The following is a 21795-nucleotide window of genomic DNA, read 5'->3' as shown; positions in this document are numbered from 1 at the left end:
TAATAAACACATTATTGAGACTTACTACGATTATTCATAATAGTAACGTTTAAAAAAAACTGCCTAGGTACAGGTAGGTACTTAAGTACTTAGTTTGCATATTTAATTAGAAAAATTAAGTAGGTGATAATAATACGTCGGAAATAATTACATAACGATCTAAATTCTTGCTGAAATTAAGAAATTAAAAATTAATAATTTTAACCACATTTTGACAACCAGTCCAACCTAGCGGGTGAATGACCCTGACTGTAAAATCGATGGTCCTGGATTTGAATCCCGGTAAGGTACTTTTACTATTATATATTCTGTGGTAAGAGCATTTTTTGTATAATAGATATAAAGTTTTGAACATGTGTAGGTACTTGTACTTGTAACATTAATTTATTCCATAATCAATAAGGAATTAAGGACTAAATCGGACCTAATAGTATTAAAAAATAGGTTTCTTAAGAACTTACATGATAGGTATCTTACAAATCATATTTAAAGGTAGGTACCAAAGTGAGCCCTACATCTCAATACCCATTTGACCTAGCTAATAGATGACCTGGTCTTTTTATTACCAAATAAACAATTACAGGCTAGTAAAAACCGTCGCCCATAAACCAAATGACCCTAACTGTCCATATCGACCATTCCATACGTTTACGGCAAAAACATCACAATAACAACATAAAACCTATACTTATGCAATGTTTCCACCGCACGCCCGAACCGCAGACCTGATAAAGCTGAAAAGGCAACTTAAGCCTATAAAAACCATGCACTAAAGATACCGACCTATCAAAAACGTAATAAATAAATAAAATTCTCACACCATAAACGATTTTATTTTAATACCTATAAAGTTTGATCTCCCACTCATACTTGTTTTTCTTACGACCCGTGCTCATGAATGAAACGTGCGACGAGGACGGCACGTCTGTCGGAGCGAGATGAGTGATCCCGCTCGACCACGTGGCCCGCGTAAAACAGTCCGGTGCAATTCTTTTTGAATGATTTTTATTTCACCGTTTAGTGGTTATTAAATAGATTTTATGAGCATTTTTATTGTGGACTTAAAAACTGAACAGCCAATGGGCGATATGGTTTGACATAGTAACATGTCATTTATTGGGTGTTTTGTTTTGATTCTGAATTGATTTATGGCAATAAAGTTCTCATTAGAAATCACATATAATAATTATTATAAGCCTGATAGTTATGATTTTCTTATGATTTTATGCATGAAGTTACAATGATTCGTACAATGTGTGTAAACAAAAATACATAATAATTAATTACATAAAAAAAGGTTTTTAAATTATACATTTTAATCTGTCTACATAAAAAAAATCTATAATTTATTTAGATACGATCCTCCTACGAATAAGAGTTTCTTAAATTCTTAACATAAAAAAATAAGAAAATAAGAACTCTGTTACAAAATACCAATTCTGTATAGGTATTGCTACTTCCAAAACTAAACATTAGTATGAAATGATTTGAAAATCTGAATAACTAGGTATATAAGGTATCATGAGGTATTAAATTTATATAATTTACCTTATCTATTGTATAATATTTAATTAAATACTTACTTTAAATTACTACTTATGTTATACTTGCCTATTACTTAGTAAAATAAATAAAACGCAAAACTTGTTGCATTTACATACTTTATCATAAAACATTTACTTTGTAGTATAATACGGTTTAATAAGTGCTTTAAGCATTTGAAAATTTTACGATTTTGTTCGTGACAATTATAAATAACTGCACTTTTACTACCTGAAAATTAAACAGTTACAAAACAATACCAAATCACTAATTTCGAACGTAATGGTGCAATTTTGCTTAAAGCCATTCAGTTTGACATTTAGAAGTGCCGGAATGGTTTGTGATTGGCGGTGAATGTTCTACACGGGATCACTATTGGCGTAGACGAGGGCCGCGCGGGGGTGCGGAGAGCGAGGCGCCATTACGAACAATGGCCGTCCGAATGGTCGTTAGCGAATAGCTTTTATCTCTTTCTAATATACGCTACGCAGGTAGGAATTAACGAGACGGAGGGGATTCCGGCGCGACCGCCGCACATGCATCCGTCCCGTTCGCACGCGCCGCCTCAACGGCGCGCGGCAGCGGCAACGCTCGCCACGACGCGACGGGGAATTCGGAGTCGTAGAGCCTCATACGCGGGTCATAAACGATTCGCGGCCATAGTAGTGCACGCGCGAGAATCGATCCGAATCGCCCGGCGATAAACGCATCTCCCGCGAGGCGATCGTCGCGCGCCGCGTCGCCGAGCGATGAGTTCCAAGTTCATCATCGATAGCATGCTCCCTAAGTACCACCAGCAGTTTCACCACCAGAATTTATTCGCGGGCGCCGGGGCCTCGCCGATCGAGGCGTCGCTATCGTCGTCGCTGTCGTCGTCGTTGTCGACGTCGCTGAGCTCGTCGCTATCGGGAGGGCTGGGGGCGGCGGCGCTGGGGGCCGGCTCGCCGGGCAACGGGAGTCCGCAGCGCTCGTCCAGCTCGTCCTCGGCCTCGCCAGGGGCGCCGGCGAGGATGTACCCATACGTGTCACACCACCAACAGTTCGGGGGCTCGGTGCCGTTCTCGGCCGGAGGAGGATTGTCCGCGGCGGACGACAAGAGCTGCCGGTACCCGACGGCGGTGGGCGCGGACCCGATGTACGCGCTGGGCCAGCACAACGGCGGCGCGGCGGTGTCGGCGGCGTCGGCGAGCATGGCGGCGGCGGCGCAGTTCTACCACCAGGCGGCGGCGTCAGCGGCGTCGGCTGCGTCGGCGGCGTCCGTGGACGCCATGGGCGCCGCCTGCTCGCAGCCCTCGGCGCAGCCGCTGCCCGACATCCCGCGGTACCCTTGGATGTCCATCACCGGTAAATGTTTTTCTCCTTGCATGAGTGTGTGTAGTGCTCGTTCTGAAAAAATACATTTCTTTATTTCAACATTTTGCTTTAATATTATCGTAGTGTGTAGACGTAGGTATACAGTTAAATTTTACGTCGTATCGTAGGTAGATAATAAATTAATTACCTATGTACCTACTTTGTAATTTTGCTTGCGATTTGGTAAGTCATAGTCTAAATCATTCTCGACATAATTCGTAAGTTTATGTATTTTCTATTCGCACAATTAAATTTGTTGACATTATGTAGGTACCTAGGTATTTGTCCAAAACAAGAAAATTCCAATGGGAATAATCTGTAGGTACCTGATCTTTTTTTACCTAGGTACCTTCATAAAGGGATTATTGTACCTAATTATAACTTTAATTAGGTACCTACATACTTAAATTGATTGCAGAACGTCATTATAAAATTTCAATTAAGAATTTAATCACAAATATATAAACACCCTATTGAATTCTAATGTGACTTAATATATATGATTTACATACCCAATTAGGTACCTACGATTAAATTAGTTATATGTATGCTAACTGCTAACTTCCTACATATAGTGCCTATACCTACACTGAGAGAAAATACAACCAGTTTTCATGTTCGTTCAACAAGTTTTTTGGTTAAAATAGCGCCTACGTGCTCTTTGGTTCAAACAACAAGCTACTTGTCATTTGAATCGGCAATATATTTGAATCAACAAGTCGATTTTATAAAAACAACCTGACACATATTGTTTTAAACATACGTTTGGCTGATTCAAACGGATAAACCGCAACAAGTCGAACTTGTTAAATTCACAATGCAAATTTCTCACAGTGTATATATTTGTCGTCACTTCTAATAGATATATCTTTTTGACCATTTAATAAATATATATACCTATTGGCAGGGTGCAAAGCGGGTGGAGGGGGCAGCTAAAACGATCACAGCGCTCACTACGGCCAAAATTGACATCTTAGTCGCTGACTTACGTTGTCAAATCCATATATGCAGTAAACATTTTCATATCGTTTTTGAGATAAATTTAATATGGGCCTAGTAAAATTTGTTATGGTGAATTATAATAACTTCAAGAAAAATATCGACTAAATTTTAGCTATTTCCAAGACCGTGGTGGAAAGGAAACCACCGTTTAAGTGAATAGTTGCCGTAAGAAGAAAAGTGTCGTCCAACCTCTGAAGTTTTACTTAAAATTGCGTAATCTTTTGATACAAGTATTGAATTCAATTTATAGTGCAAATTTTATTGGAGTTAGAAAAGCCGACGTGGAAGCCAATCCTAGTTATGTTCCAAAATCATTTTATTTGTTTCCTTAAGTGTGCTCCTGTGTACAAATCGAAACGGATTGACGAAAATGCGTAAATATCGAGGTTTCAATCGGACGAAGGAGCACGAGAAGATAAAATTCCTGAGAACTTATTTCATCGCATTGATGATTACATATTTGATGTGATATCTGCTAAACCTCCAATATTTTCAAGTAAATGAAACAAGTTTTTGTAATGTATACTATAATTAAAAGTTATAATAGCTAGTTTGTTTTTATTTTACAATAAACCCTGTACTTTGTAAATTATATTTATAAACCTATAGTTAGCCTATGAAAATGACATAGCATAGCAGTGAACTGATCAACAATTTCAAAAGCCAATGATTTATTAATACTTTATTGCACATAGGTACAAATGGTGGAAAAAAGTCTTCAATCTCTAGAAAATGCCCAGCTAGCACCAATTTCTTGTCTTTATTCATCGTCTTAGGTTGGAAAATGACTTCGTGAGCGATGGCACGAAACCCCGTTTTAGTCACCAGTTTGTTAATTTCTCACTGAAAACAACAATTTTAATGTTATTGGCGATAATGTTGTAACCACCATCGACCAAAATTGTCTAATATAGTAAAATAACACAAGATTTCATAAATTTTTTCACAATGTTCTTTTACTTCTCACTTAACAGCGGCGACAATATTGTCCATAATGGTCACCTATCACGTGGCGTGTCGTCGCGCACGGTCCCAATATTCCAATCCGACTCCTACTTAGGTACATCTATGTACAATTAATAATATGTAGCGCGAGATATATAGATATGTACAAATGGGGCAAGAATAATTATTACCTATTTGTATTATCTACATCATTAAAAGCGTCAAATTGCCATTCTCGTGACAATAAAATAAACATTAAAATAAAATAGTCGTTTTATCGTATATTTATCGGTATATAGGTATTTTCTGAATGAAAACTAGGTTATTAAAGAGGAATTAAATTACCAATTATAGTTATTTTATTAGTTGTTAATTTAATTGAAATCTAACGATGGGCATCGGCTCTAATTCAAACTTATTTATTGTATTTGCATTATATAATTTATGTATATATAGGCTTATGTGTATATATACAATAATCTATATATACCTATCTATAGGTACACTGATGTTTTAAATAAAATAAGTGCATAAATATACATATAATTACAGAAATGGGATTAGGTACCATAGAGGAAAATTGTATATTACACAACAATAATTATATTCTTAATAAAAGTATTTTATATGCATACATATTTAGGTAATATACATACATATGTATATAGATTCAGTACACACGAGTAGGCAGGTACCTTTATTAAAAAAAACATTTAACGCCAATAGGTTACCTACCTACTTAGAAAACTCAATTTAAATACTTAGGTAGGTATTAATCCAAAGTTAGAGTAGAGTCATCTTAACTTAACCACAAATATTTTTTTAATATCACTTGAATATTAGCCTTTACCCAAATACAATTATTTATAGGTACACACTATTAACAAGATTACTTGTCTATTTTTAAACAATTAATTAAAAAATATATTGACATTTAGTTGAGATACCTATGAGATAAGGTATCTTCCTTTTTTTGTCTCTTTCATACTCGTATGTTGCCGTAAATAAATAATTACTTATTTAATAAAACCTTTACTGTACGTATGTAAATAAAGTAAATATAGGTATACCTACTTTGGGATGAATTAAAAAAATATTATACCTACACTTAAGCTAACTGAATCCATTGAAATATTTTCGACTTTTTTTTACATTTTATCATCCGCCGTCGGCCGCCAAAGCCGCCGGAATTGGGCGGGATTCCTAGGGTGTGTACCACATGAATATCCTCTCATTTGTATTATGCCTTAATAGAGAAACTCTCATCTTCTATTTAATTAAATTAAAAGTCCCTCAATAAACTATGAGACTTAGGTATATAATATAGGAAAAAAAAAAGGTATGTAGGTACCTATATAACTTCGATAAATTGATTTGTTACACAGGCCCTGGTTTAGAGATGCCTAGGGCCTCTAGGCCCGCGTCATGTGGGCGAAAAGGAAATCCGTCCCTGTGTGTGCAATTGCGGTAAAATAATACAACAAAAAACAGCATGTTTATTTTTATTAACTTAAGAGGACACGGTAGCGAAAATGCTAAAATGGAAAGGAGCCCCCCTTTCAACTTGGGAATTTTAGTTAAATATACAATAGTAATTAACTAGATTTATCGAAAAAAAATTGTCCATTAAGAACAACTCAGTCAAAAGATATTTCAAAAAAATCTTTAAAATCGAAGTTCCGCTCTCGACTCTTTCCTCCTTCAAAACTTAATCAATCGGAATTAAATTTGAGAATCTGAATAACAATGAAATAATCTATGTCGGATATGTGTTTTGCTTTTTTGGTTAATTGTTACCAATCTTGAGTATCACACCTTTTTTTGCGCCACAATGAAATAGGCCGTTTTTGGAAATTTTTGACTGGCTCCAGAGTCTTTAAAAAGCAGAATATCAAAAAAATAAAAACGGTCCGACACAGATAAAAATAATAACAATCTGTGTTGAAAAAATCATTGCTCTATCTTCAAAAACCAGGGAGGAAATAGTCGAGAGTGTTTGTATGGAGAATTGACCCTTACCGTATCGTCTTAAGAATGGAAGGTCTACTGCTCCACTCAATTACCTAAACATAGTTCCTCTACAATTAGAAATTCGGTTCAGTAAGAATTGTGCATAAGACAGCTTTGTTTATCGCCCACAAGTCTAAATTCCGATAAGCCTATTTGCAACTCGTAAACCTAACCTAGGACAATCTAGGCAAGTTTACAGTTAGACATGTCGAATACGATGAATTCTGTGCGGTCCACTTAGTACTCAAAAACATCTGTCCATTATAGCACTGAACTGCCTGTATGTTTTGCATACAATGGTACAATTATTTGACTCGCGGTTTTATGGCCCAAGGCTGGCTATAACTATTTTGACATACGGATTAGATACTTCATTTTATTTATGGTACCTTGAACGTTTGAATAATTATAAAGTATTTTTTAAATAGAAAGGTAGGTTTGCGGTTTTTGCGCTGATGAAAGAGGTCAGCATGCTGTAGGCATAAAAAATGGAAATAACGAAATTAATGTGAGAGTTTATATAATTAAAATTACAAAGAACTGAATAATAAAATTACAGTTAAATGAGCACTTCTTGTATGAAAAGTAATAAAACATTTTGCTTGCATTTCGTTTATAGTGCAATTAAAGTTAATTATGATACGATTATTAAATTATGATTAATTATGATGAAGCGAGGTCACCTATAGCAGAAAAGATTCCGTAGTTTCGGTTTTTGTTTTTATATTTTTGACACAGAGAATTAATGACTCGTTCCCAGAATGGTTTTGCGTTTGATCATTATTTTGATTAATGATGTCTATCTCCTTCTTAATTATATGTATATTTTATTTACATGAACATTTTTAAATATATTTTGCAAATCAATTAAACTATATGCGTTGATCACGATCAATGGTTTTTCCTTAAAAAAAAAACACAGATCTGGATTCACATTATTAATGGATGTTTTCTTACTTAATGAATGTCACATTGAAGGTCCAACGTGTTCATCAACACCAGCTGTTTAAAAATACATACTACTAACCTAATTTTTTCATAAATTTAATGCTTCTTTTAAAGTTGGTAATGATAATAAATAAGAAAAAATCATAGGCTAGTTTCCGACTAGTCAAATCAGCTTCTTTTTATGAACTGTCAAAACGATTTGTTAGTATGGAATTACTATGAAATACTGAGGAGTGACGTCACGATCAATTCATTTACTTTATATTTTTCTCTTTTACTTATTAAATAGAAATTATGTTTAAAAATAACTACTGTCCATATTTTTCATCTAATTATGTGGTACTTTATTTCGTGCACAGCATAAAATATTTTATTTCAAGTATAGGAAACTAGCCTATTTCATCAAAATATTTTATTTCCATGTTTTGTTTTCTTCAAAGTCGCTATTGGAATCCCGACCTAGACATTTTGTTTAATTATTAACCGGGTCAGATTAGTATGAATTTGGTACTACCTAGGTACTCCATAAAAAGGGTAGGTACCTAATAATATGACATTGTGATTTTTAATACAGGTGTACATGTACATAGGTATATATCTACTGTTAGATAATTAATTATAAATGTTGTCTGAAAATGACACAGACACATTATGAAGAAGTGTGTGTTAAAACATTTCATTTAGCCAGAGACGTCCAGCCGGCCACCATATGCCCCCCATCAATAACGCCGCGTATAAAATACCTCATGATCAAAGCCACTGAACATCATAACGGCGTCGTAGCTCACTCAAATTATATAAAATGGCCTATAATCGACTTGTTTTTGCTTTGAAAATGACCATTATTCGTGATTTGTTTCTAATACTGGCGTATAAAAATGTCTCGAATGATACCGGAAAAAATCTGTCTCGATAGAGACAGAAATATCTCAGCAGGTGTGTGCGTGTGTCGTTTGACACGCGGCGTCCAAATTAAAATGGCGGAGATGTAGGTCCGACGAAATTTATTCCTCGTTTTCATTTTGACAATATATCGTAGTACGTTCGGGCTCTATAAAAGTTAGTTTGAATGAAATTTGGTGAGTCAATGTTTATTTTTAGTGGCAATGAACGTATCGTGGCGTCGGCACCATGTGCGCGGGACGGCGCAGCGCGCACGCGCGAACCAACATGGCCGTCCCGACCAGCCAATCGAAACATTGCTCTCTACGCTTCATTCTATCATAGACAAATTTTATTCAAACTAGCTATAGACTCAAATTCCTTTGATTGTCATATTTTTTTTGTTTAATCGGGCTGTGCATTGGAATTTGGATCGTCGTACCTTTACAATTTTTATTATTTAACTTTTTTTTTTTTTATTACGTGTGGTGACGGGTTAAGAATTTCGCCACCCCCTTTCTTCCCGTGGGTGTCGTAGAAGTCGATTGTGGGATATGGGTTAAATTGTGACGTAGGCGAGAGGCTGGCAACCTGTCACTGCAATGTCACAATTTGGATTTCTTACAACCCCTTTTTGCCAAGAATGGCACTGAAACTTAGTAGTTCATGCGCTCTGACTACCCCTTATGGGATACAGGCGTGATTATATTTATGTATGTATGTATTATTTAAATAGAGCGTTTTTATTTAAATCGGCTATATGACATGCTGAAATTTAATTATCCTATTTGTCAGTAACTAAGTGTCAAATATATCTAGTATCTAATTCTAATTACACTATTAATTGCAATGAAATGCGTAAAAGGACTAGCATTTATTAAATAAATAATAACGGATTGTGGTTTATTATTAAATGTATTATAATCTTAGAATATTGTCGGTAACCTGGTTGTACATGCCTCATTTAATAGTGCCTGGTCAATTATTATTATTATACGATTATTGAATAGGTATATATTAATAAACAGTTCGTCTTAATATCGTATAAAACATTTTTGATACTATAATCAAATAACGCAAGGAGGATGATACCCAATTAAACTGAATATAACGAGATATGTATCTATAGGTATGTAGGTAAAGCTGATAAAATACAAAGAGATATGGCAAATTGAATTAAAACTGTAAAAAGTATTGGAAATGCATAAAATACGCGATTAAAATAATGAGGTACCTACCTATTTGGTCCAATTAAAGTCACTTCGCGTTATCGTGGACTGGTTCTGAATTTTACCTTTGAGTTTTTGGTTTTGCGTTGCCATCACCATTGGCATAAAAAGAAAGGCCATTTTACACGGTTAAATTATTAAAAACAATGTTTATTTATTATCAATAATAGCTTTGGCCGATAAAATAATTGTATACATTGTATAATATATTAACTGTTCATATAAAAATGTGGTTTAAAACATGAGCTCTGTTAGGTACCTACTGGAGCTTTCATCAATCAGGTACTTAGGTACCTATTTATAAATATGTATATGTAAAGTGTTTTTGAAGCAAGTTGATCTGAATTAACAAAAAAAAAAGAAATAATATATAATAACTGCTTAAAATAGGCACTTACTTAATTATGTACACCCAATTAAAAACTTAAAACGATACGAAATCAATCCACACTCAGTATCCATCAAATGTGATAAAACCCACTTTTAAACACCTACGTACCAATTTACATTGTTGCCAACATTCCCAAAAAACTATAAACAACTTCGTAAGAACATCATTATCTTTCTCACGAGAATTATGAGGCTGATATGGCCCCCTTGTGTTAACCTTTTTGGGGATCTTTTGGTACTCTAACCGCTTTTGGCCCGACAGGTTTACTTTTTAATACAACTTCTTGGTACTGATAGAAAGCTGTTATCGACAGATTTATATTTACTGATTACTTTATCTCAATATTAAAATGGCGACTTAAGGTTTTAAGTTGATAATGAGGTAAATAATTAATATATATAGTAATTAGATACAAAAGGATAACACGTATTATAACGGTTTTAATCGAAATAATAATTGGGAAAGCTAAAAATAATCAAGAAAGTAAACCGGTTTAGTAAACCATAAAAACGTTTTAATGACTCGGTTTAATTGAAATTTTATTTTTATCAAATGAACTAGGTACCTGTTAATGGCTTGTAAATCGCCACTTTTTAGGGTTCCGTAGTCAACTAGGAACCCTTATAGTTTCGCCATGTCTGTCCGTCCGTCCGTCCGTCCGTCCGTCCGTCCGTCCGCGGATAATCTCAGTAACCGTAAGCACTAGAAACCTGAAATTTGGTACCAATAAGTATATCAATCACGTCAACAAAGTGCAAAAATAAAAAATGGAAAAAAATGTTTTATTAGGGTACCCCTACATGTAAAGTGGGGGCTGATATTTTTTTTCATTCCAACCCCAACGTGTGATATATTGTTGGATAGGTATTTAAAAATGAATAAGGGTTTACGAAGATCGTTTTTCGATAATATTAATAATTTCGGAAATAATCGCTCCTAAAGAAAAAAAAAGTGCGTCCCCCCCTCTAACTTTTGAACCATATGTTTCAAAAATATGAAAAAAATCACAAAAGTAGAACTTTATAAAGACTTTCTTGGAAAATTATTTTGAACTTGATAGGTTCAGTAGTTTATGAGAAAAATACGGAAAACTACGGAACCCTACACTGAGCGTGGCCCGACACGCTCTTGGCCGGTTTTGATAATTTAATTGGGTTTGCCTTACGTAGGTACCTGAGTTAAAAAAGTGTGCAAACTTTTTTTAAACGAATTTTGTTTACTATATGTATCTTAAATATTTATAGAAAATTTAGTTTGAATAATTATTAGCACAATATTTAAATCATGTTACGATTTATCTACTTAAGTACATTAATAAAGAAAAAATAGGTGCGTTACTACAAGGACTTTTAATGATGACTTTATTTACTCAACACGCCTAATAAATGGAACATTACTGATTTACTTTTCCATGTTAAAGAATGTGCTATAAGACGTTAAATTTATGTTTCGGTAAAACTAGCAAACGATCATCTTCTATTAATTTGCTTACAATATCAATTTAACTTATCAACTGCGCCATAACGGCTATCATCTTAATGACATAATGATTCTATCAGACAATAGTTGAGTGCCGTTACAATACACAGTGATGCCGGGAAGGGGGATCAAGCGTTTCCGATCCTCCTTTACGATGCGGGTGCCCTGGTCAGGGCTACCGGAGAGCGCAGTGGTGAAGTGAAACGTTCCGAACCCAGTGCGCTCTCACAACGGAAAAGAGGGTGAAATGCCGGAGTGGGTTTAGTGGGTAGGGCCGTTTCTCCCCTTCTCGTCAGGAGAAGGGAAAGCAACGGCGAGTCCCACACAGCGTGCGCAACAGCATTCCCACTCCGTGAAAAAAAAAAAAAAAAAAAAAAAAAAGGCGGGGAATATTTGAACCTGTTTTACTCAATATATTTAAAAGTGAAAAATATCTCCCCTGAGACTTTAACTCACGGCCTCTGGAATCTGGAACAGTACTCCAGCGCTCTGCCAACTGAGCCACCAAGAATTCAACCAAGCCAGCCAAAGTTTCCACTGTATAGATCAACGGGATCTGTAGTTTTACTGATACGAACTCAAAGAATTTCACCACCCTCTTTCATGGGATGGGCCTTTTTTTTCAGTTGTCCACCCCACTTTTTTTTTGGATTTGGAATTTTTTATGTGGTTTCCACTCAGAATCACGAGCTCTTTCTATTCTAATAGGAGAAACAAAGTGTCCCAAGGTTTTTTCCCATTCCGTTACCATTTTTTCATACATTTTGTATGGCGGTAGGTAACGGAATGGAAGGTTCGAAAAAATGTATGGAAATATTGGGTCATTTTTTTTCTCCTATCAGGATCGAAAGAGCTCGCGATTCTGAGTAATAATCGCGTAAAAAATACCCATGTTACAAAAAAAGTGGGGTGGACAACTTTGAAAAAAATGGCCCGGACATGGGTTCACTCCTATACCCCTGCAATATCAAGATTTTTCTTTTAACCACTTAATTGCTAAGATTCCTACTCTCTATCTACCTATGGACCTCTTTATAGAGAAAACATGTACCTACCTAATGAAAAATATTCAACATAATTTCTTTATTTGATGTAGGTCCTTGATAATAATTATAGAATAGAGGACCACATTCAATAAAAAATCCGTGTGAAAATGCCATGTTTTTAATATAAATATACTTCCTTGCCTGCAAAGAAAGCAATAAAATCAGAAAACACGGCAATTTATATGGAAAAGTAAACAATGCATTCGACAAGAAAATAATTAATTATCTATTGTTAAAAACCAATGCCTTTCATGCAAAGATATGGTTTTAAACGATTTTATTTCACTTCGTTTGTTTGTTTTGCCGTGGATTTACATAATAGATGGCATTGATATACATTGTAATTGAGACCCTGAGAAAGGCAAACGATTTGACCTTAGTGGCCTTAGAGCTATCATTGAACAGGGACCACACGGAAATAAAATGAAGACGAAGAAGTAATTTGCGTGAAACGTTCCATTTTGTCGGTTACCGTAACGAAGATATTTGTGTCTTTATATGAGTAACGTTTTGCTGGAAAATGATGCATACTTACATAACTATAAAGATTATAGAGTTCGCGACATAAAACGCAACGCATAATATGGCGCTGCAATTGATTATAAAGATTTTTTTAGTCAGTTCATGTTTTATACCTATCATTCAACCTTTAGGTATTAACCTTTTACTACAGATTTTTGACAGGCTCTAAAAGTCATTGGAAAAAGCTCGTAATTCCTGTACTCGTGTTTCTTACCGATTTGTATGTCTACTCGATTAAGTCGTTACAGTTTTATACTTTTTAATTTTTTAAGTAAAATAAATGTATAATAGCTTAGTAATTGTTTAGGAGTTTTTAGAATTTTAACTTTTCACTAATTTTGCATGAAATCTTGCTTTTTAATCTGCTGCTTGCAGTGCAGCATGCATGTTGTGCTGTGCCTTTAGAATAGAATAGGTATATATATTGAATATATTTACTTCCATTCCTTATATAGGTACTGTAATGTATATGTATATGGTAGCATACTTATTGCGAATTAATAAAACAACTCGATTCTAAGTTCTATTAAGTATTAAGTACAGTCAACCAATTGGGACCCTTAGGCCACATTTTAGGGGAAGGTTGCGATCATTGGACCAGCGCCTTGATTGAACCACTTAAATATTTCAACATCTAATCGTGCTAGACGGAATCCAGTAAGATAGAAGGTGACCTTAGGCCTCACCTTGGGCCACCCCGTAACCTCAGTCGCGCCTCGCTTCCCGGAAAAGAGTGACGCGTCCAAGTGTGTTTCGAGCACTGTTGAAGTTAAATTACGCGAAGAAATATAATCACGATAGTTTAAATACATTCGCAATTGAATTTGTGTGTTGACGTATAATGCTTAAACATTTATTAATGAGCAAATTTAAAACAACAATTTCCAGTCATTTGTTTTCTCTATTTTTTAATATTTTTATTTGTGAAATGATACCCAGTTGCTATCAATGGACCACTTGTAGGGTGGGTTCTATCATCGGACCGCTCCAATCATGGCTACTTTTTTTTTAGGATTATTAATACTTCACCCGTGCGCAAATAGACAATATGTAAGAAAAAAACTAGTATATATGAAAAGAATATAATATATATATTTTTTTTTATTGTAAATATTTGAATAAAAAATATATCATTAAAAATTTCGATTTCCATGTTTCCTTGATTGGACCATTGGTCTAAATTTCTAAATTTCCTAAGTCCATTGATGGCGACTTTGTGGTCCAATGAAGGCGACTCTGGTCCAAAGAAGGCAACAGCTTATGAAAACCTTTTCACGAATTGTCTCTAAATTTATTATACTTCTTTTATTGTGAATAAGGTAATTCATAAATAGATGTCAAGAATTAAAACTTCTAAAACTAGTTTTATTTTTTGACATAAAATTCATAAAGTATAGAGCAGCGAAGTTAAGTGGTCCAATGAAAGCAACCTTCCTCTATTCCTTTGTGATATATTTACTTACATTGGATTATCTTTACCCGTTTGAATCTTGTAGCAGCACATTGGAATGATTTATAACTGGAGATGTTTTTTTTTTGTAAATTGCCCTGAGACCAAGAATTACCAAGGCATTAGATAATTTACCTAAGCCAGTACATTATCTAATGCCTTGTAATAGAAATGTTCTTCTAGTTATTCCATTTTTTCTTACTTACTTGTTTAAAAAAAAACAGATACAGGGAAACTGCTTTAAAAATAGACTCTGAGCAGAAAGAGAAGAAACGTAGTATGTGCCTATTGGTTCCCGTAGGTACATTCCACGATTCTTTTTCTCTCTAAAGAATTTATTTAGATAAATGTATATAGGTATATTAATTAACATTTCAAAATGGATTATCGTTGTACCTATATACTTTCTAAGTATTTTAAGACAGTTTATCTCTTGTCTATTAAAGTGTATAGATAACTCTTCATAAGCACCTTTAGCAAAACTGAAATGTGTTACATGTAAAAGCCGTACTGCCAGCCTAGCCAACGTGATGATCGCTTACTCGCTCTATCTCGCTCCATATTAGCGCAACAGTGATAGTCTCGTTTCTCTACGATTAGCACCTTGGCTACGCGCGATCTGTGGTCGGCAATAGATTGGCGAACATTTGCGCATGCTGTTTGCCGGAACAATGAACTTTCAGTACGATTGATAATAGATTTTCCATTTCCAGATTGGATGAGCCCCTTCGACCGCGTGGTCTGCGGTGAGTTCAATGGTATTTATCGTTTCAAGTTCATTTTCTTTTACTTTTAAGTATATTTAATTTAGTTAATTGAATGTGGTGAAACGATTGAAAGGTACAATCGAGTTCGAAAACATCTTTACAAACCAAAATACCAAATGTATGTATGAAGGACCTTTCCCATCACGGAAATCATTGAGTAGGTATATCGTACCTTTGGGAGGCGTGACCGGAGCCAAAGTCAGTACGTAGAGAGAGGTCCTTTTGACACTTTAATGAAATGTAAGTGGTACACCGAGCGGATGCTGCCCTCGCCCGTAACATGGAACGCACGCAGAGGCAGCACCCGCCAGGGTGTAAGGACTCTTTGAGAGTTAATGGAATCTAAAATGAACTGGGCTATTGAATGAAAGTGATGGACTAAATAGTCTAAATACTTGGATATGGGTTAAAACCTTATTGTTAGTGTCTTAGAGACGTGTAAATATATGTATTTTTGGTATGTTCGCTTGTAAAGATGTTTGAACTCGACCGTACGATTCCAATTTATTTAAAGAGCTACTTTGTTTTTAGTTACATACTTGCTAAATCGGTTCTAAATATGCTTTGATATTAACAACTTTGTCGGCATTTTAATAGTTGGGTAATTACTTGTATTTCTATTTAACATAATCGTACGAACCGTGAAATAATTTACGAATAAATCGTAAAACAAGGATTATCGTCAATCATTTCATCACCAAGTGCTTGAAAATGGGCTTTAAAGTAAATGACACATACCTAAACGCAAAGAGTTACATTGCAGTAAATTGCAGTATTATAAAATGATTGCGTTAAATTTGCGGTTAATGTTACTGCGCGATTATTTTAAAGTCCGTTGGCACAGTGTCAACTGGTCGAATGCCTTGTACCCTTCCGTTGCAATTACATATATTCATTTCATGTCTTCATCAGTATATTTTTGAATAGGTACGAAATGAAATATTATTTAATATGTATAAGCCTTTATGTGGCTAAGTAAAAAAAACAACAAGGAGTTTATGAACGCAGCACGAGAATTAATTTTAACAAATTGATTAAGCATAATGCAATTTTGCAGCCCAGTCTACGAGAAGTAGCTATATCTCTTAATAAAGACTTTTACCAGGTTCTATTATTAGCCTGTAACAAATTTTAAGTACCATCTTTAAATTTTAATGGCTCAACTGTTATTATCGTTTCCTACTACCACGTTCTATGAAATCGCGAATTCGCACAAAACTGTCGAATTGCGTGCCAACACGGACACGGTAATTTCGGAAGCAAGGTACCTGCGGCGTTTCGAGCGCAAAAAAGTGTTATAAAACGTTTGCGCTATTGCAAAAAGCGATAGAAAGGGTTCCAAGATCTCAATAAAACAAGACTTTCTCTTAGAACAATAGCAAATAGTGGGTCACTATCTCACAAACTAAACAAGTTAAGGTAAAACACAATCAAGACAATGCGTTTGCGACTTTCCCCGTTCTGTCAAAACAATCGCACAAAGGGTTCACGGCAATGGGTTGTGCAATTTTTTCCCTTGCAAAAATAGCGATCCTTTGTGTTAACAAGATGTTTACAAATAAGGTCCGAGTCAAAGGGTTTTAAATCATGCTGTCGATAAGTTTAAAGCGGGCTTAGAACCGGGGCCATTGTTTTGTTGGCACGGTCGCAAATTGCTTTATTACGCTGTTTGCGGTCGTTCTGCGAAAGTTGATATTGCCAAAATCGCAGCCAAAACATCGTTTGTTATCACACCGAGTCTTGGACGATCTGAGGGTCGTTTGTACGAGTATACCTCTATAACAACATATGTGCTCCTATACCTACAGTTTTAAGATCTAATGGTGTTGTAAATACATACAGATCCATGTTTTAAAAATATCGGATTATTATGCAAAGTATTAATGGCACCAAAGTTGAGCGTTATCATCAGAACTAAAATAAGATACGAATATTTTATAAACAGAAGCTTTCGGGCTGCAAAATACCTATATAAAATATCAAAGCCAAATAAGACGCCGGCGCCTCTTTATACCACTGTTAATACTCCTTTATTATCCATATATTACACGCATTGATTAGCCAAACAAAACAAATTATCCTAACACTTTTAGAGCTTATAAAAGTCATTTTATAGCGCTATAACAATTAAGTGGAAATCACTGTCAATCGTAACTTCGCGGCTACAAGTGATTGACGCTCGCTACACTGTTGTAAAAAAGTTTGTCCGCGAACAATAACCGACTTGAGAATTGACCATAAAGCGACGACCTTGTGGCTATAAAAATTTAACGAGCTCAGCTCGTAGTAGGTATAGTAAAACAAACTGCCAGATTTGTGGACGTGACTGTCATAGGAACAGCTGCCTCGACATGTGTGCAGTCCTCGCCGGCACTTCACTCATTAACGAGTTAAGGAAACAATTGACTGATTTATTGCGTTTGTGAAAGGATCTCTAAAATACTGGCCACATTCTGACCGCGTGAGTTGAGAACAAAACACTTTTAACCCTTTCACGTACCGTTATTATTTTTTAAAAAGGACTTAATTCTTTTATGGTGGATGTGTCATTAGCCCTGTGTTTTTGAACTGAAATAGAGGCGCTCGTCACCAAATAAGCAGACTGGTCGCGAATGCCAAATAAGTATATTCGCATTCATTCGTACTCTGGTCACGTGTTTGTGTTATTTTTATCTTAACTTTCATTGCTTGAAACAATGACATCATAGATAGTCATGGGATAAACTTCAAGAATGCTTTTGAATAGCTATAGCTGTGACAAATAATTAAAAATATATTTTTTTTCGAATTGTACTTAATGTTTTAAACTTAAATAACATTTACTTAATCGTTAAATAAATTAACTAAAATACTCGTACATACAAATCCTTTAATAAAACATTATGACTGATTTGAGATTGGAATTAAACTATGATTAAAACTATATTTAGATTAATAATTTCAAATATGTAATTTAAAAGCGATCGATCAATACCTACCATACTTTGTTATTTTAACCATTTATTTATCAAAGTACACTACAATACTTCCATAACATAAAATATCTGAGTACGTGACACACAATCGTTTACCTATTTTTTAAGTAAAAAATATTACAGTAAGAAATATTTTGTGTAGTTGGGACTTCTCTCATTCAGTTATTTTGTACACGTTTCAGTTGAAGGGCTTTTATAAGTGCCTACGAAACGTTGAAACGTGTTGGTAAATTTAATAAATGTACTTTTTTGGTTTCATAATATAATTACTGACATCTAAATTATGTGTTATCGAATCATACGTTTATAAAATATATAACATATTTATATAAAAATTTGAAGGCATTATTTTAACTTGTCGACATTAGATTTATTTTTTTTTTTAAGGTGCCCTGGGGGCGTAGCCGAATGACATTTCTGCGATGCGAAACGAAATCAAAACGCCGCTGAAATGTAGTCTGGCTGTGTCGCGCCAATACGCAAGACCGATAGAGATATATATCTACGAGCGTTTCGTTTCGTGAGCGTTTCGTGAGTGTCTTACGCTCTAATTTTGTGATCATATTAGTTACTATTTCAGTTACCAACACATTTATATTTATGTTGTAAACAAAATCGGTCAAATTATACATATGTACGTTACTCCAGTGAATGAACTTCTTCATAATAATAATTTCAATCTAATATATTTTTTCTAATACATGCGTAGAATCTCAGAGCCTTATTCATATGGCAGTCCTTTACATTTCGTCTCAGATTTTTTTAACAAGAAGGTTACTTGTTTGTGTCGGCGCTTAGGTATGTTATTATCATTATTATAAACGATACAGCATTTTAAATTCATTTTGATATAATTTATATTTGTTATTGTGTAGGTATTTATAAAATTAAATCCAATGGGATTAAATACATACATATATACATAAGAATATCGAAGTAAGGCATTCTTGAAATAAAGAGCTTAGTACTTTTTATGAGTGCTGTTTTACGCGTTGACAAGTTCAGTGATATTTTTGTTTTTATTGCAATTTGTTCTTGTTTCAAAGTACATTTCCCTTCTAGGCTTGATTTTATATTTAAAGACAATAGTGTTGTGAGTTAACCTGTTTTTATTGTGTGCTTTTTATTTTCTTACATACATATTTTAAATCAACTGTTTTATGCCCAAACAGGCGTATATTACATTTACAGGGAGTAATTTTATTATTGAATTTTTCAACCAAGGAACTTATCCCCTCAGGCGGATATTTTAAACTTTTACGTAATTTTTACTAAAAAAAAAACTGTACCTAAAGATTTGTGAACTATTATGGTCAGTATTGTCTTCAGTTACCGCGATAGTTACCTACTCATGAAATAAAACTATGGAAACTTCACCCATTGACCAAGAATACTGTAAAGTGTTCGAAGCGTTCGTGTAATCCGTTTCTATAGTTTTATTTTATTATGGTCAACTCAAACTTCTGTTCTGTATGTCGCTCATTAAGTACCTATACGTGGCATTGCCTATGAGGAAACAATATGAATTAAATGTATATCATTATTATTCATTCGGCACGATTATGGCCGATAGTATCGATTGTATTTTATTCGAACAGGTATCGGTTAGCAAATTTCACACGCCAAGACACCGGATGCAATTGCATGTACAGACAACATTACATTAGTAAACCGGTAAAGTTCAGTAGAAATACATAAGTATGTGATTCTTTAATAAAGTATCTATAAAAGTCGCATTGTTTTAGTTCATAAAACCTGAGTAGGCGCCTCATAAGTAAAAACTTAACTATACTAGATCCATTCTACGAAAGAGTTTCATATACATGCTTATTTTTTTTCTAGTATTTTCCGTGATAATTGATACCTATACCACATTTCTCAGGAATGAGTTCAGGTAAGTATATGAATACCTACATGTACTTGCATAGTCACGGAAAATCTCGTTGAGTGTATTGACTATACATATAGTGCATGTACTAGTATCATTTTACATTTGGACTAGTTTACATTTGCATAACCCTAAATAACGACGTTGATTTTTATGTAATAAAATAAATACCTAAACCCATTCCGATCTAGGTACAGAATTCTTGGAATTTTGGTTTTGGAGTCTCGTTCTGACGGTACGCCTTGGCAGTCTATCTACGTTCACTTAGAATGCGTCACCTCGTCTTATGAATACATCAATAATTTAATCCCGCTGACACTTTCTTAGCATACTATTTTTGTAGTTCGTTTGTTCTTCTACCATCTTTTCACGCTAACTGATAACATATTCAAAACAACATACTTTGTACAAGCTAATATATCACCCTTATGTAGGTATGTATCTATGAAGGGTGATAAAATATGTTTCAAACAAGCTTGTCAGGAGTATCTTATCTAGTACGTACTACTACATACTAGAAATATTGCAAAGTCGGTTTACAGTGTACAAATTTTGTACATTCTTTTGTACGCCCAGGTACAAAAGTGCATGGTCAATATTTGAACGAATCAAGAGTGAACAGGCATCTTCTGGGCGAGCTCACTCCATCGTAGGCCACGTCTTTGCCTTTGGCTAGTCTGTGGTCAAGAGTAAGCCCATTTATAATATATAAAAAAAAAAAAAAAGAATTACAAGTAATTTTTGCCTCGCTGTTGTACCTACAAAAAAATTTTACTTACAGTTTTACTATCAGGGTAAATTCAACCGTAAAGGCCTGCCTGAAAGCCTATGTCTTATATGTAAACGAAACAAAGTAAAGAAAATGATGTAACGCAAATATAAATATTCCCCTGATTCACAAAATTAGGTAACAACTTGGGAGTAGCTGCAAGCTCGCACTAAGCTTTAGTAGCTGGGAGCGTAGTAAACAGCACTAAACCAGGTTCTCCAGTTTGATCTGACGGCAATATCAACACAAGTCAGCTCGCCACATATCAAACGCCTGCTGCGAACCGATAACAGCCCATTTCATAATCCTATAGGTGCTGATTGCTCTCTAAAGGGATAAATGAAATGCGTACAATTTATTTCTCTATTAACGTTGAGTATTGTTTACACACGTCGGCGAGCGGCCTCGGGGCCAAACACCAGACGCTGTGAAAACATTCTCGCCGAGATTAAAGGTAGACCTGGCCACCTAATCTGGTCTAACCAAGTCTGAGGAACCCTTCGCGTGTACAGGCGGTCAGGGGTCAGAGATATTTGGTCGCGTTTAAGTTTGTTTACAACGGGCTCAGCGTTTCCTACCAGTTATGCAAACTGGAGG

General features: G+C 34.9%; 1 protein-coding gene across 4 annotated transcripts in view; it reads left to right on the top strand.

Annotated features, from left to right (window-relative positions):
• The first annotated feature begins 2059 nt into the window (after positions 1-2059).
• The window catches only part of LOC125236381 (homeobox protein abdominal-A homolog), a 61573-nt gene continuing 41837 nt past the window's right edge, over positions 2060-21795 (top strand). Inside the window, exons 1-2 of one of the 4 annotated variants that reach the window (XM_048143191.1) lie at positions 2060-2886; positions 15513-15545. In XM_048143191.1, coding sequence (XP_047999148.1) covers positions 2292-2886; positions 15513-15545 — 628 coding nt within the window. In that variant the 5' untranslated portion in view covers positions 2060-2291. Of the gene's footprint in view, positions 2887-15497; positions 15558-21795 lie in introns of all 4 variants that reach the window. The other 3 variants (XM_048143174.1, XM_048143183.1, XM_048143168.1) reach the window with 3 other exon arrangements.

The sequence above is a fragment of the Leguminivora glycinivorella genome, chromosome 2 (genome assembly GCF_023078275.1).
Source record: "Leguminivora glycinivorella isolate SPB_JAAS2020 chromosome 2, LegGlyc_1.1, whole genome shotgun sequence".
Lineage (NCBI taxonomy): Eukaryota > Metazoa > Arthropoda > Insecta > Lepidoptera > Tortricidae > Leguminivora > Leguminivora glycinivorella.
Note: the sequence above shows the minus strand (reverse complement) of the source record. Positions and strands in the feature narration are given on the sequence as shown.